Consider the following 12102-nt stretch of genomic DNA (forward strand, 5'->3'; position numbering starts at 1 on the left):
AATTTTTTATTTGTCATGAATTCAAAGAAACCAATGAGGCTGCAAACCATTTGTTAAAATTCATTATATCATTTCCTTTTTAATTATATACTAGATAATACATTTTTTTATGGGTTTTGTTTGAATCAACATTACATGTGACTTGATACGTTTTTCACTAGAGATCAGTGAGCTGGTGTTACTTTCGAAAAATTTTCACGTGCTTTTAAAGAAAAAAGGGTTGTTTGGTTTTCTCGAGCTAAAACTTTATCGCCTAGAGTATCTTTTGAAGGATTTGCTCATATAGAGATTTGCTCATATAGATATTTGTACTTGAGAGGCAGAGAGAGATCATAGGAGCCTTGTGTCTTCCCGCAAGTCTCTCTCTCATCACCCCCCCTCCCCAAACTCCACAATGGCTCCGTCAACCCCTTCCCCTGCACGCAAACCCCATGCCTTGGCCATCCCCCTGCCGGCCCAAGGCCATCTTAACCCCCTCATGCGCCTCTGCAAAACCCTTGCCTCCAACGGCTTCTCCATCACCTTCGTCAACGTCGACCCCATCCACCATAGAATCGTTGAATGCCTTGAGGAGCAGACCTTAGCTCAGCAGTCCTCGCCCGTAGAAACAGACGTCCAACGCCTTGATATCCGGCGAGTTCACATTCCCATTCAAGGGCTCGATATGGCTAACGATTTCCGACTATCGTTGGAGCATTTCTTCATCGCTACAGAGAGCCTCGCTGACCCTCTTGCGCAGCTCGTAGAACGTCTTTCCACGGAAGGCAACCCCGTCACTTGCTGCATCTCTGATCTTTTTATATCAGGTACTGCACAGCAGGTGGCCGATAAATTTAACATCCCAAGGATCGTGCTGTTCCCTTCCAGCCAGAGCTTGAACTTATTGAGCTTCTATCTCTTAAAAGGCCAGATTCCTATCCAAGAAGGTATGGGCTACTTCCCGGAGCCAGGTAGAGACGAGCATATCGCAAGTCTAAATCTCGGATGCTCTCTTTTCTGTCTTTGAATCTGCCATACTGACTCGCATACTGATGTCATAAGCTTTATGTATCTCGCAGCTCTAAACATCAGCATGAAGCGAGAAAGACCGCGAGACCTGTTTCACGACGCCCTGCCTGGTCTGCCCGCACTGCGCAACGGAGACATTCCAGATTTTAAGCACATTGTAGACGACAATGAGTACATGTATCCCTTCATGGTACGTCAATGCGAGATTAGTTACGAGAAAGCCCATTCTATCGTTGTGAACAGCTTTGAGGAGCTTGAAGGCCCTGCCTTTACTGCCCTATCTGAGCGTCTGAATCTTCCCGTGTGCGGAGTCGGCCCGCTGGTTCAAGAGCTGGCCGGTGAATGCAGCACAAGCCTTTGGAAAGAGGAAGACCATTGCCTTCAATGGTTGGAAGACCAACCACCACAATCCGTCCTCTTCATTTCCTTCGGCAGCGTCACCATTTTAACGGAAGTGCAATTCGAACAGGTCTTTTCTGGCCTTGAGGCCAGCAACCAGAGATTCTTGTGGGCATTTCGCCCAGGTCTGGTGGACGGTGCCGCATATACCTCCATCCCAGAGGACCTTGTCGCGAGGACAAAGGATCGCGGCTACTTCGTGAGGTGGGCACCCCAGCTACGAGTTCTGTCACACCCATCTGTGGGAGGCTTCCTGACGCACTGCGGATGGAACTCGACGGTGGAAGGCGTTGCAAGCGGGATTCCAATGCTTGTTTGGCCATATTTCGCAGATCAATTTCTGGACGCCAAGTACATTGTGGAGGAGTGGAAGGTTGGGCTAAGGTTTAAAGCTGGGGCGGGCGGCCTGGTTGGGAGAGGCGAGGTGGAAGAAATTGTGAGGGCGCTGATGGAAGGGGAGGAAGGCAAGGAGCTGAGGAAGAGGGCTGCGGAGCTGAAAGACGCTGGACGCAAGAGTGTTGAGGTGGGCGGTTCGTCACACAAAAACATACAGGCGCTAGTGCAAGCCTTCTCGACTAGTGGATGAAGAAGGGAACGCTTAAACACACATGACATTTGCTCAGACCTATTATTGCCAGCTTAGTTTATAGTAAGGTATTTCCCTTTCTTGACTTTCAAAACTTATAGAAATCATATTCTTCGGTTTTCTTCCATCTCCTTCAGTCATGTGTAACAAATATGAGCCCCTAGATTGATTTTAGTCCTTACAAATATGAGCCCTTCGATTGATTTAGATTAATATCAATCATGAAAGTTTTATTCAAATAACATAAAAATTCATGGGTAAAAGCATATCTTTGCTTAAATTATTATAAGTTTTGTAATTCATTCTGCCTTTTCCCTTAGGCGGCCTGCCACACCCTAGTTTCTTGTAGGTTGGAAACTCTCAAGAACCTCGTAGTCTTTAGAGTGAGTCTAAAACAAGCAAATAAAAATCAATACTAGATGCCAATTTTCATGCACATCCTCTCATTAATGGCGAATACTCCCTCATGACGAATCTCATTAGGGGAGAATTGGGATCTCAAAAGGGCCTTATAAGGAATGGGTTAAGAAATGGAATGAATGTGAGATTCCAAATACCATAGCGGTCTTTCTAAGGACTTAGTCGAGGATTCAAAGGCCCTATTATTGTTGTATTAGAGTTGAAGAAGAAGAGAAGTAGGCTATGAAGCCTCTTTGTAATACAATTTGAAATACAAACATCTATTTCTTATAATATTCTTCTATCCAAAGCAAAAAAATTTCATGTATCTACGGCCAAATGGTGAATCTTTTGTTATGTCTATTTTAGTTATCTGTTGTTTTTAATATTGCATCTTTTTTAATATCAGCTTGCACACAAAAGTTATATCACATTTTGATGTAACTTACAAGTCAATAAAATGTTGTTTGCCAAGTACGGCCATTCCAATACATATGTAGAACGAATTTGACCATGGCACCACATTGATTAGATGGAGTGTTTAAAAACCAAAATTTGAGACTTTCCTACATCACCTTGTAAAGGATTGATGCATTTCATGATTTTCTTCAAAGAAATATAGATTTTGAAGGGGTAGATGAAGAAATTTGACAACTTTGGCCATTTCAATGTCAATATTTGGCAAATGTAGGAGGAATTTGATCATGGCAGAGAAGGAAAAGTTAGTCGGGACATTATGGGGTGTCCAAAAATGCCAAAACCCACCATGGCACGAATTTGGCCATTTCGACACCCTCCAAATGGCCAAATTTGCGCCGTGGTGGGTTTTTGCAGTTTTGGACACCCCATGACATTCCAACCAACTTTGTCTTCAGCGCTGCGATCAAATTCCTTCAACATTTGCTAAAAATGGACATTGGAATGGCCCAAATTGTCAAATTCCTTCATCTACCTAATTGAAATCCTTGTGCCTTTATAGATGCATCAACTTCAACATAGATAAACATGGAAGAGAAAATATTTACAAAGTAACCTAGCAAATGACAGTTGGTCAATATGACAACTTAGGTGCCTTGTAACACAGCTCTAGTAAGACCCTTAGGCAATATATTCTCTATATAATTTCTTGCGCTTTGGAGGAACCTTGTAGGTTGGCTATGTCAATATAATTTTTAATTTAATCCAGAAGACTTTGATCTTCCACTACATCACCTTGTAAATTTTCATTTTCTTTGTTTATCTTGCCTTTATAGCCACCTTTTAGGTTGGCTATTTCAATGAAATATTTGATTTCATATCACTAAATCACCTTGAAATAATTTGATGCATTACATGAGAAAATATATATTTTGAAGAGGAATCTAAAATTTTCATTTTCAATGTTTTCTTAGTCATGGAGGTTGGCTATGTCCATGTATCTTTTAATTTAATTTTTAGGTTTGTCACTATATCACCTTGTAAAGGATTGATGCACTTCATGATTTCCTATGAAGAAATATAGATTTTGAAGAGGTAGATGAAGGAGTTTGATAACTTCGGCCATTTTGATGTCCATTTTTTGCAAATAAAGGAGGAATTTGACCACGACGTAGAAGGCAAAGTTGGTCAGGACATCATGGGGTGTCCAAAAATGCACAAACCCTCCACAGTGCGAATTTGGCCATCTCGAGGGTGTCCAAATGACCAAATTTGTGCCGTGGTGGATTTGTGCATTTTTGGATACCCCATGATGTCCTGACCAACTTTGCCTTCTGTGCCATGGCCAAATTTCTCCTACATTTTCCAAAACTGGTCACCAAAATTACCAAACTTGGTCGAGAGTATTATTTTGACTTGGAATATTCATAATATTTTCCTAGATTAGTTTTACACAAACATATAAACAAGTAATAGAACTTAATTGCATGGAATATGAAGAGAATAGTAAAATAGCTATAACTTTTGCACTATAACTCCGATTGCAAATTTTTTTAGTTCAAAATCGAGAGCATGAGTAGCTCTATGGTATTTGACTGGAAAAATCGGGTCCCCGAATGTTCAAATTCAATGTAGAAGACCTTCAAAAATTAGTCACAAGTTGAGGGGGTCATAAATTTGTAATTACTTTGGATACAAATGAAGGAAAAGAGACAAGTTTGCATCTAAAAGGTTCACCTCTCTACACAACAAACTTGGAGGTGGTGTATTCAATACTCTACAATTCAAAGTGACATTACCTTATATTGAATTAACATCACATTCAAAATTCCAACCATGACTCAATCAAAATTATTGCTTATGACATGATATCTGCAAGGAAGAGAATGTGATAAACTGTACATTTTTGTATTATAATCTCTCCATTCAAATACAGACTCTTCGTAGCCTATACCTCCTCTTTGCTACCTCTAATACATAGAAAAAAGAGGCTTTTGAAATCCCCAAGTAAGATCCTAATACTAATACCATTAACGCTCTCATCTCAAGGTAGCCAGGAAGAAAGTTTTTTACACCATTGCCAATGGGATACAATGCAATAGGGGAAGCCATGTGATGTGGATCACAATGATCAAGCTATTAATACTTTGATACACTTAAGTAGTTAAGTAGGCCATTCTAAAAATTGGATGTGGAAGACCACAACGTATCCTCCTGCTCGACTAATATAGTGCACCAATGAGTGATCTCAAATGCCTCCTGCACCAATTCAACAACCATTACATTAGCAGACCTAACAAAGCACATTACATTAAAAGACCATAAAATATAAATCAATACATAGGATGCTTACCATCAAGGCATTGTCTCCCTTAATGATGCAAGCAAGGCAAATAGGTATAAACTGTAAAATTTAGACATGAAAACTTTAGGCATGAAAACTTTATACATATTACCTGAAAACTTTGGACATGAAACCACACAATAAAACAATCAATGCTTTTAATGTCCTCCAAGTCAAGAAGAAAACCTATGCAAATTCCAAAATGCCCAACACATTGTTTGATGTTGTACGAGGGATAAAATGGACATTTTCATGCATTTCTCTAGATTCTTGCCTGCTATTTCACCATTTCAAGTAAAGTTAAAGAACTATACATTTCGTTTTCCATGACTAAAAGGTATTCCTGTACATAACTTATAGACAGTCCATTGTCAGTTATATCAAAGATTACACTACTTCCCACTCCTATGTTAAAATAGGATCTTGTAAAGAAGATAGGCAAGGAAGGTACATCGTCTAAGAAATACATCCTTCCTCTTGGGAAGCTTATGTGGACCCTTGGCAAAACCTTCCATGACTATCTAGTTAGTCAAGCTGTAAGTTCAAGTCATCCAATGCATTTTTCATGTTTTAGAACACACTAGAGCTCACAATATTGTCAACTTCTATCACATTATTCTTGACCATGCCTCTAGAACACACTAGAGCTCACAATATTGCCATCTTTGGCCACTTTGGTCACTTTGTTCCTGACCATGCCTCTACAACACACTAGAGCTGACAATATTGCTAGCTTGTGTAACTTTCTTCTTGACCATATCTCTAGAACACATGAGCTCACAGCATTACCACCTTGTGCCACTGTGTTCCAGACCATGCCTGTTGGGAAAACAATAGCTATAGGAGAGGAAAGAGCAATTGCATCCTATATGAGAAGGAAAATAAAGAGGGAAAAAAGCTCCTGTAGGAGAGCAAAGAGTTGCTATAGCAAAAGGAAAAGTGCCTGTAGGAGGGAAAAGAGCACCTGTACCAGAAGGAGAAGCACCTATAGAAGGCAAAGAGAACCCATAGGATATGGCAGCTAAGCAAGAGGCCATAGAGCAAGAGAGGGTAGATCAAGAGAGGAAAGAGAAGGTGGAGGTAGCAAGAGAGGGTAGATCAAGAGAGAAAAGAGAAGGCGGAGGTAGAGCATGAGGGGATAAAGCAAGAGGAGGCACAGAAACAGTGAGAAGAGTAGGAGAGAGAAGACCAATTGTAGGAGGTACTACAACCCAAAATTTGAAAAATGGAGGGAGAGAGCAGTTGGACTAGAGCAAAGGAGAAGAGAGAGAGGGGGCAGGCCTGCAGTAGGCTAGAGGACAAAAGAAATTCATCCAAAACATCCCACAATGGAGGGAGAGGGAAGTTGGACCAGAGCAGAGGAGTAGAGAAATGGGGCAGATCTACAATAGGCTAGAGGACAAAAGAAATTCATCCAAAAGGTCCCACAATGGAGGGAGAGGGCAGTTGGGACCAGAGTAGAGGAGCAGAGAAAGAGGGTAGACCTGCAATAGGCTAGAGGACAAAAGAAATTCGTCCAAAAGGTCCCACAATGGAGAGAGAGTGTAGTTGGGGACCAGAGCAAAGGAGCAGAGAAAGAGGGGCAGACCTGCAACATACCTAAGGAGAAGAGAAATTCACCCACAAGGGCCCACAAAGACATTAATGAGATTTGGGGATGATCTGGGGTGGGTGCACATGGGAGGGTGGTCAAGCATGGGTTAAGGGGGGGGAGGATGGTTTGGGTGGTCCCCAATGTAAGAGGAATAGCCAATAGGGGATCTCTACATGCCTGCCATCCCTCCACCTCAACATACCATTGCCCCACACAAAGGATCACTCTCATTGGTACACCCCAAATCCCTCTCTAATCCCTTGAAATTAGGAAACACTAATTGGAGGCCCTTTTGAGACCCCATTTCTCCTCTAATGAGAGGCTTCTCCAAGTTGGGTGGGCTAATATTTAGAGCTTCAAAATTTTTAAATTTGCCCAAAAATATGAGGTTTGAATGGAGACATTCAAGTACTCAAATTGGTTGGCATAAGTCATCCAAAGCCATCCACAAGGTTAGAATTCTCAAATTCTAGCATATAAAAAAACTATACATGAGCTTTAAGTATAAATAAACCCATCGAAGCCTTGCAACTGGTAGCATGGGCTAGGAAAGGTTCACCCAATGACCTACACTTCCATAACTCTATAGCTCTAGGAAAGATTCACCCAATGACCTACACTTCAATAACTGTGTTTTCCTATTAAAAGTTACCCTGCTTGGAAAGTGTATAAAAGAATATGTAACCATACCACGTGGGCTGTATTACATGTCAATTGTGCTTTGTGAAATGTCTACAAGAATCCTGATAGGTGCACTTAAAATATGTGGGTTTAACATAATTGTTTCCTCCCTCTTTCAGTGGCAACTCAAATACCAAGGTCATTTGCTCACCTAAGAAGTTATGGGCATTCAATTCTCCATGGTGATGTTCTAGCTTTGATGTGCTAGTGCTATAGTGCCCATCCTTTTCCTTATGTGTGATTGTAGTGTGTGGATTTGGATGCATGACTATTGTGTGGGTGTGTTTGGGTGCATGAGGATGAGGGGAAAAAAGCATAAGGGGTTTCTAAATCCCAAATACATATAGGAGTTTTTTAATTTATAAAATCATGAAATTCATTTTTTTATAAAGACTCATAAGAAATGTAGACCTATATGTGAGTAAGTGTTATAATTCCCTTTGAATGCATGTTGTATGTAGCATTTTCTAGTAGTGTACCCCTTAAGCGAAGGCCCTCTCTATGTCCTCCAAGATGTCCCCTATGTCAACACTAGGTCATGATTGCTCAAGCACAATTCCTCTATATGGTTAGAGCATATATGGTTAAACAAAATTTATTTCTCCTCTCAAGGATTAAAGAGAAACTAAAATTCTAATTAACTATCCCATAACATTGAGCGAAATAGTAGGCACCATGCAATATTAAAGGAATATTGGACAATTCATTCATTTTATTCAAAAAAGGTAAGATAGAGTATCAATAAACATTCACACTCCATGGGCAAAAAGGAAATTTTATAGTTATCTTGAGACTTACTCAGTATTTTGAGACTGATTAAGTACATAGAGAGTATGAGATTAATTAATCAAGGTTGCATTTAACTTACTTCATCATGCATTGCGAGTGCATTGCTAGTGCATCTGAAGGGCATCCTCATCATTTTCCATTGACTAATTCCCAAGTACTTAGTTGTGTTTTATCAATTTCCATGGACTAATTCCAAGTATTCAGTTGTGCTTTATTCTCCTTATTCTTATTGAGTTTCTTCTTATTTGTGTAGCTTAGCTCACCCATGCCTTGCTAGTGGTTTTTACATGATTCTTCATTGAAAGCTAATTTCTTGGAAGTTAGATTGATTATAGGTTACCATATTTGCTTTAGGCTCTTTATTTTTCTTCTTCTATATTACCTTCTCTCTCATCTTGCAAGTTTATGTTGGAGTTGAGGCCTCATGGGCTGCATAAATGGTAGTATTTGCCAATCATTATCTTAATGAGGAAGCATTTCCATGAGAGGATCTCTCCTGAAATGCTGTCACCTTTCATTGCTATTGATTTGTGGGTTAGCCATGAGCTGACCCACACTTGGCCCTATAGATGGCCATGTACTCAAAGGGATTGGATGTATTCAATGGTCCCCTTTATGTCTATGCAGGGTTTTCAAGTAGTGATCATGGGGTGGGCTAAAGAAGCTTAGAATGCTTGAGTGGCATGAAAAAATGGTTGCAATCGCCCCCATTTCTCAAGTTTGGTTGTATCCACGAGTAGCATAGCTTAGACCTCACAACAACTAAATGCAAAAATCGAGAGCATAGCCTAATGCTATACTAGAGAAATAAGATATTAATAAGAAGCTTGCTAGTGCCATCATGGACAAGAAAGAGGGAAAATTTATAATTCAAGTGGTGGGAGAAATGGACTCTTGAGCATAGGGTAGTATGCAAAATGAGAGATGTGGGGATAATCAAGATCAGCATGACTATCAGCCCCAAGATAAGACATGACTCTTGGGAATTCCTACACTTGGGAATTTTTCATGGGTAGTTTGCTAAGGACATGGGGCTATGACTGGGAATATTTATGGCCACTATGATTTTTTATGATAACACTTTAAGGGGGCCTTTTAGGACAAAATTGAAACTTTCCAAAGTTCTAATTTTACTTCTTTTTTTCCTTAAATCTTGAGTTAATGTTGGAAAATTATAAATGCCAACCTTTGCCTTTTTATAGAATGTAACAATGCCAAGATTTGAATTAGGCAAATTTAAGTAGAGTGACAAGGATAACAACTGAAGCCTGGCTTCCACAGCCTGAATGGGTTTTTCTAACTTTCATTTCATTGTGACTCGTGCTAGGTGAGTCGGCATACCTCTCCATCATATTTGCATGATAAGATCTTTGGCATGATTTGACAGATTGAAGGAATGGCCTTGGCAACTTTCAAATATACTCTATGATGGATTATATCCAAATATTGTATTATAGAAAAGACTTATTTATTGGAGACTTGTATTTTTAATTATTAATTCTATTGTGCATTCTATCAATATGTGAAGGATTTAGAAGTGGACTCCACCTTTCCATTTTGTGAGAAAGAGCTTGATATTAATGCATGATTCATATTTGGGATTATTTAAGTTGATTCTCAATTTAGCAATTTCTCAGAAGAAGTTGAATAGAAATGGAATACTCCCCCTTCTAATTTGTGAATGGGCAGTAGTACATGGTTGCATCTCGTTAACTTAAACATTTTGTTTGAAATGAAATGCCATAATGAGGTAGGCTAGAGTTTGTTAGGCAACACACACACACACACGTGCACACACACACACACACACACACACACATGCATGCACGCATGCACGCATGCATGCATGCACACACACACATGCACACGCACATGCACACACACACGCACATGCACACGCACACACACACACAGAGGTTTAAATTTTCTACCTAATTTCATAAAATCATAGACATATTAACTTATACATTTTTTCCACATCTCACAAAGAATACACATAAGGCATTGCAAAACACAACTAATCCTAAGGGTTATGTCTTGCATGCATCATGAAAGTATGCTGATCCTATGTAGTTTTGGCAAGTTTTTTGAGATAAGAAGTACCATTTTTAGGGAAGGTCTGGTTTATGTTCAAGCAGATACGTATATGTAAAACCCATAGTTATGCTAATCAAAATGACTAAATCATGGACACTATTCATGAAGAGCTTGTTGGACAGAGAAAATTTTCCTTTCACTCAACCTTAATATTTGTTTTAGATGGAGAGTTAAGGAATTTCTAAGATATATGGTTAAAGGAGAAATTTAAACCTTAACCAAAGAGGGCATAAAAGACTTCAAAAATCACTCACAAATGGAAGTGGACATGAAAATACATGGAAAAGACATAAAAGACCACATGGCAAAGATATAGACATAGACATGCCAACTGATCATATAGCCCTATTTTCTCCCTTTATTAACATATTACAAATTTCAAAAGATATTATGTTTAAATCTCGTTTCAGTTCACCCACATGCATCCATAAAACAAAGCCATGCAACTCACTCGAAGAATCAGTATGATCCTCTCACCCCTACATGGGGGTCCATTTCCAATGCTTTCTTGACGTTTTGAGAGCCTATTTTTTCTATTGCATCGCAACTAGAAAATTATCGATAAAATTTGCAAGCACAAAATTCATCGATATAAGCATCGGTAGCTGCATTAGTATACACATCTATCTATGTCAAAACCTATATTGACTTGTATTCTAGTAATAACATTCCCGCTAAGATTATAGAAAGTAGTTTGCAATAGGAACCAAAATCATTTTGACCTGCAAGTTTTATCTTTTGGAATATAAAAGATTGAAGAACATGTACACCAAGTTTTGGATCAAAATATTCATGTATTCATGATGAATTTAATATATAAATTTGACATAATGCTTGCAAGTATAGTAGAGAAAGAGCCAAGGATAAGAAGTCCTATCGATGGCATCTTTAGCCAAGTCCATCATGCCAAATAATTCTATCTCTAGTTCTATTTCCATCTCACCTATATCATTAGGGTCTATACTATCTAAGAATTTTGGTCTCGATTACCCTGTTCAATAATATCATGATGCAGGACCCCCATCTTGTTCCCTAATATTGTGATCTCCACTTTCTTCTATGATGATTCCATTATTTCCATCTTCTTGCCCATATTGTGATCTTCATCTTTTTCCTTAGATCCATCAGCATCCACTAGATCCATTGGAATCTTCGGATTCACATCCCTATCTTTGAAAGCTAGCTTACTTGAGCAACAGCTTGGACCACATACCACCTTCTTGTATTGAGATAATTCAGATAAAAGACCACTTACTGTTAAAGATGAGGGTCAACATTTGCTTGGGTGTAGCCAATCACAGAACTATTTTCGGGCCCATTTTGAGGCCGCTCCATGATGCACTTCTAGGTGAATATTTGAATTTTGTGCGGACCCATGCTCTCGTTGAAAATTTTCCTGACATCATGAATGCACATTGGCATAATAATGAGACACAATCTTATCATGGTTAATAGCATAGAGCTCAACACATGGCACTATATGCATTTACTCATGAGCACAGAGACTATTGCTCTGCCTCTAGCCTGACTACATCACACATGCTTTGCCTTGCCATGTTTGCTTGTGCAGCTTCACCATCTGTCATTGTGTGCTGACCAGCATGCTGGTTCGAGCACAACCATGTTGGCATGACTACAACACAAAACTTTTGCCTTGCCACCTATCATTATGTAGCTTTGCCATCTATCATTGCGCAACACGATCTTTTGTTGCGCTAACCACCATGTTGGGTTCAAGCAATGATGTTGGCATGGAGAGACCACCACATTGGCATCAAGACCACCGTG

The 12102-nt window shown here is 39.5% G+C and overlaps 1 protein-coding gene across 1 annotated transcript; it reads left to right on the forward strand.

Annotated features, from left to right (window-relative positions):
- Positions 1 to 293: 293 nt before the first annotated feature.
- On the forward strand, positions 294 to 1993 carry LOC147891815 (UDP-glycosyltransferase 85A1-like). The gene is made up of 2 exons (XM_087388514.1): positions 294 to 926; positions 1059 to 1993. Exons 1-2 carry the CDS (start codon positions 395 to 397, stop codon positions 1991 to 1993), a joined length of 1467 nt encoding a protein of 488 aa, XP_087244640.1. The 5' UTR covers positions 294 to 394.
- Positions 1994 to 12102: the final 10109 nt, after the last annotated feature.

Source organism: Dipteris shenzhenensis, chromosome 17, assembly GCF_047967505.1.
Source record: "Dipteris shenzhenensis isolate YYH24624 ecotype China chromosome 17, Dip_SZ_1.0, whole genome shotgun sequence".
In the NCBI taxonomy this organism is placed as follows: domain Eukaryota; kingdom Viridiplantae; phylum Streptophyta; class Polypodiopsida; order Gleicheniales; family Dipteridaceae; genus Dipteris; species Dipteris shenzhenensis.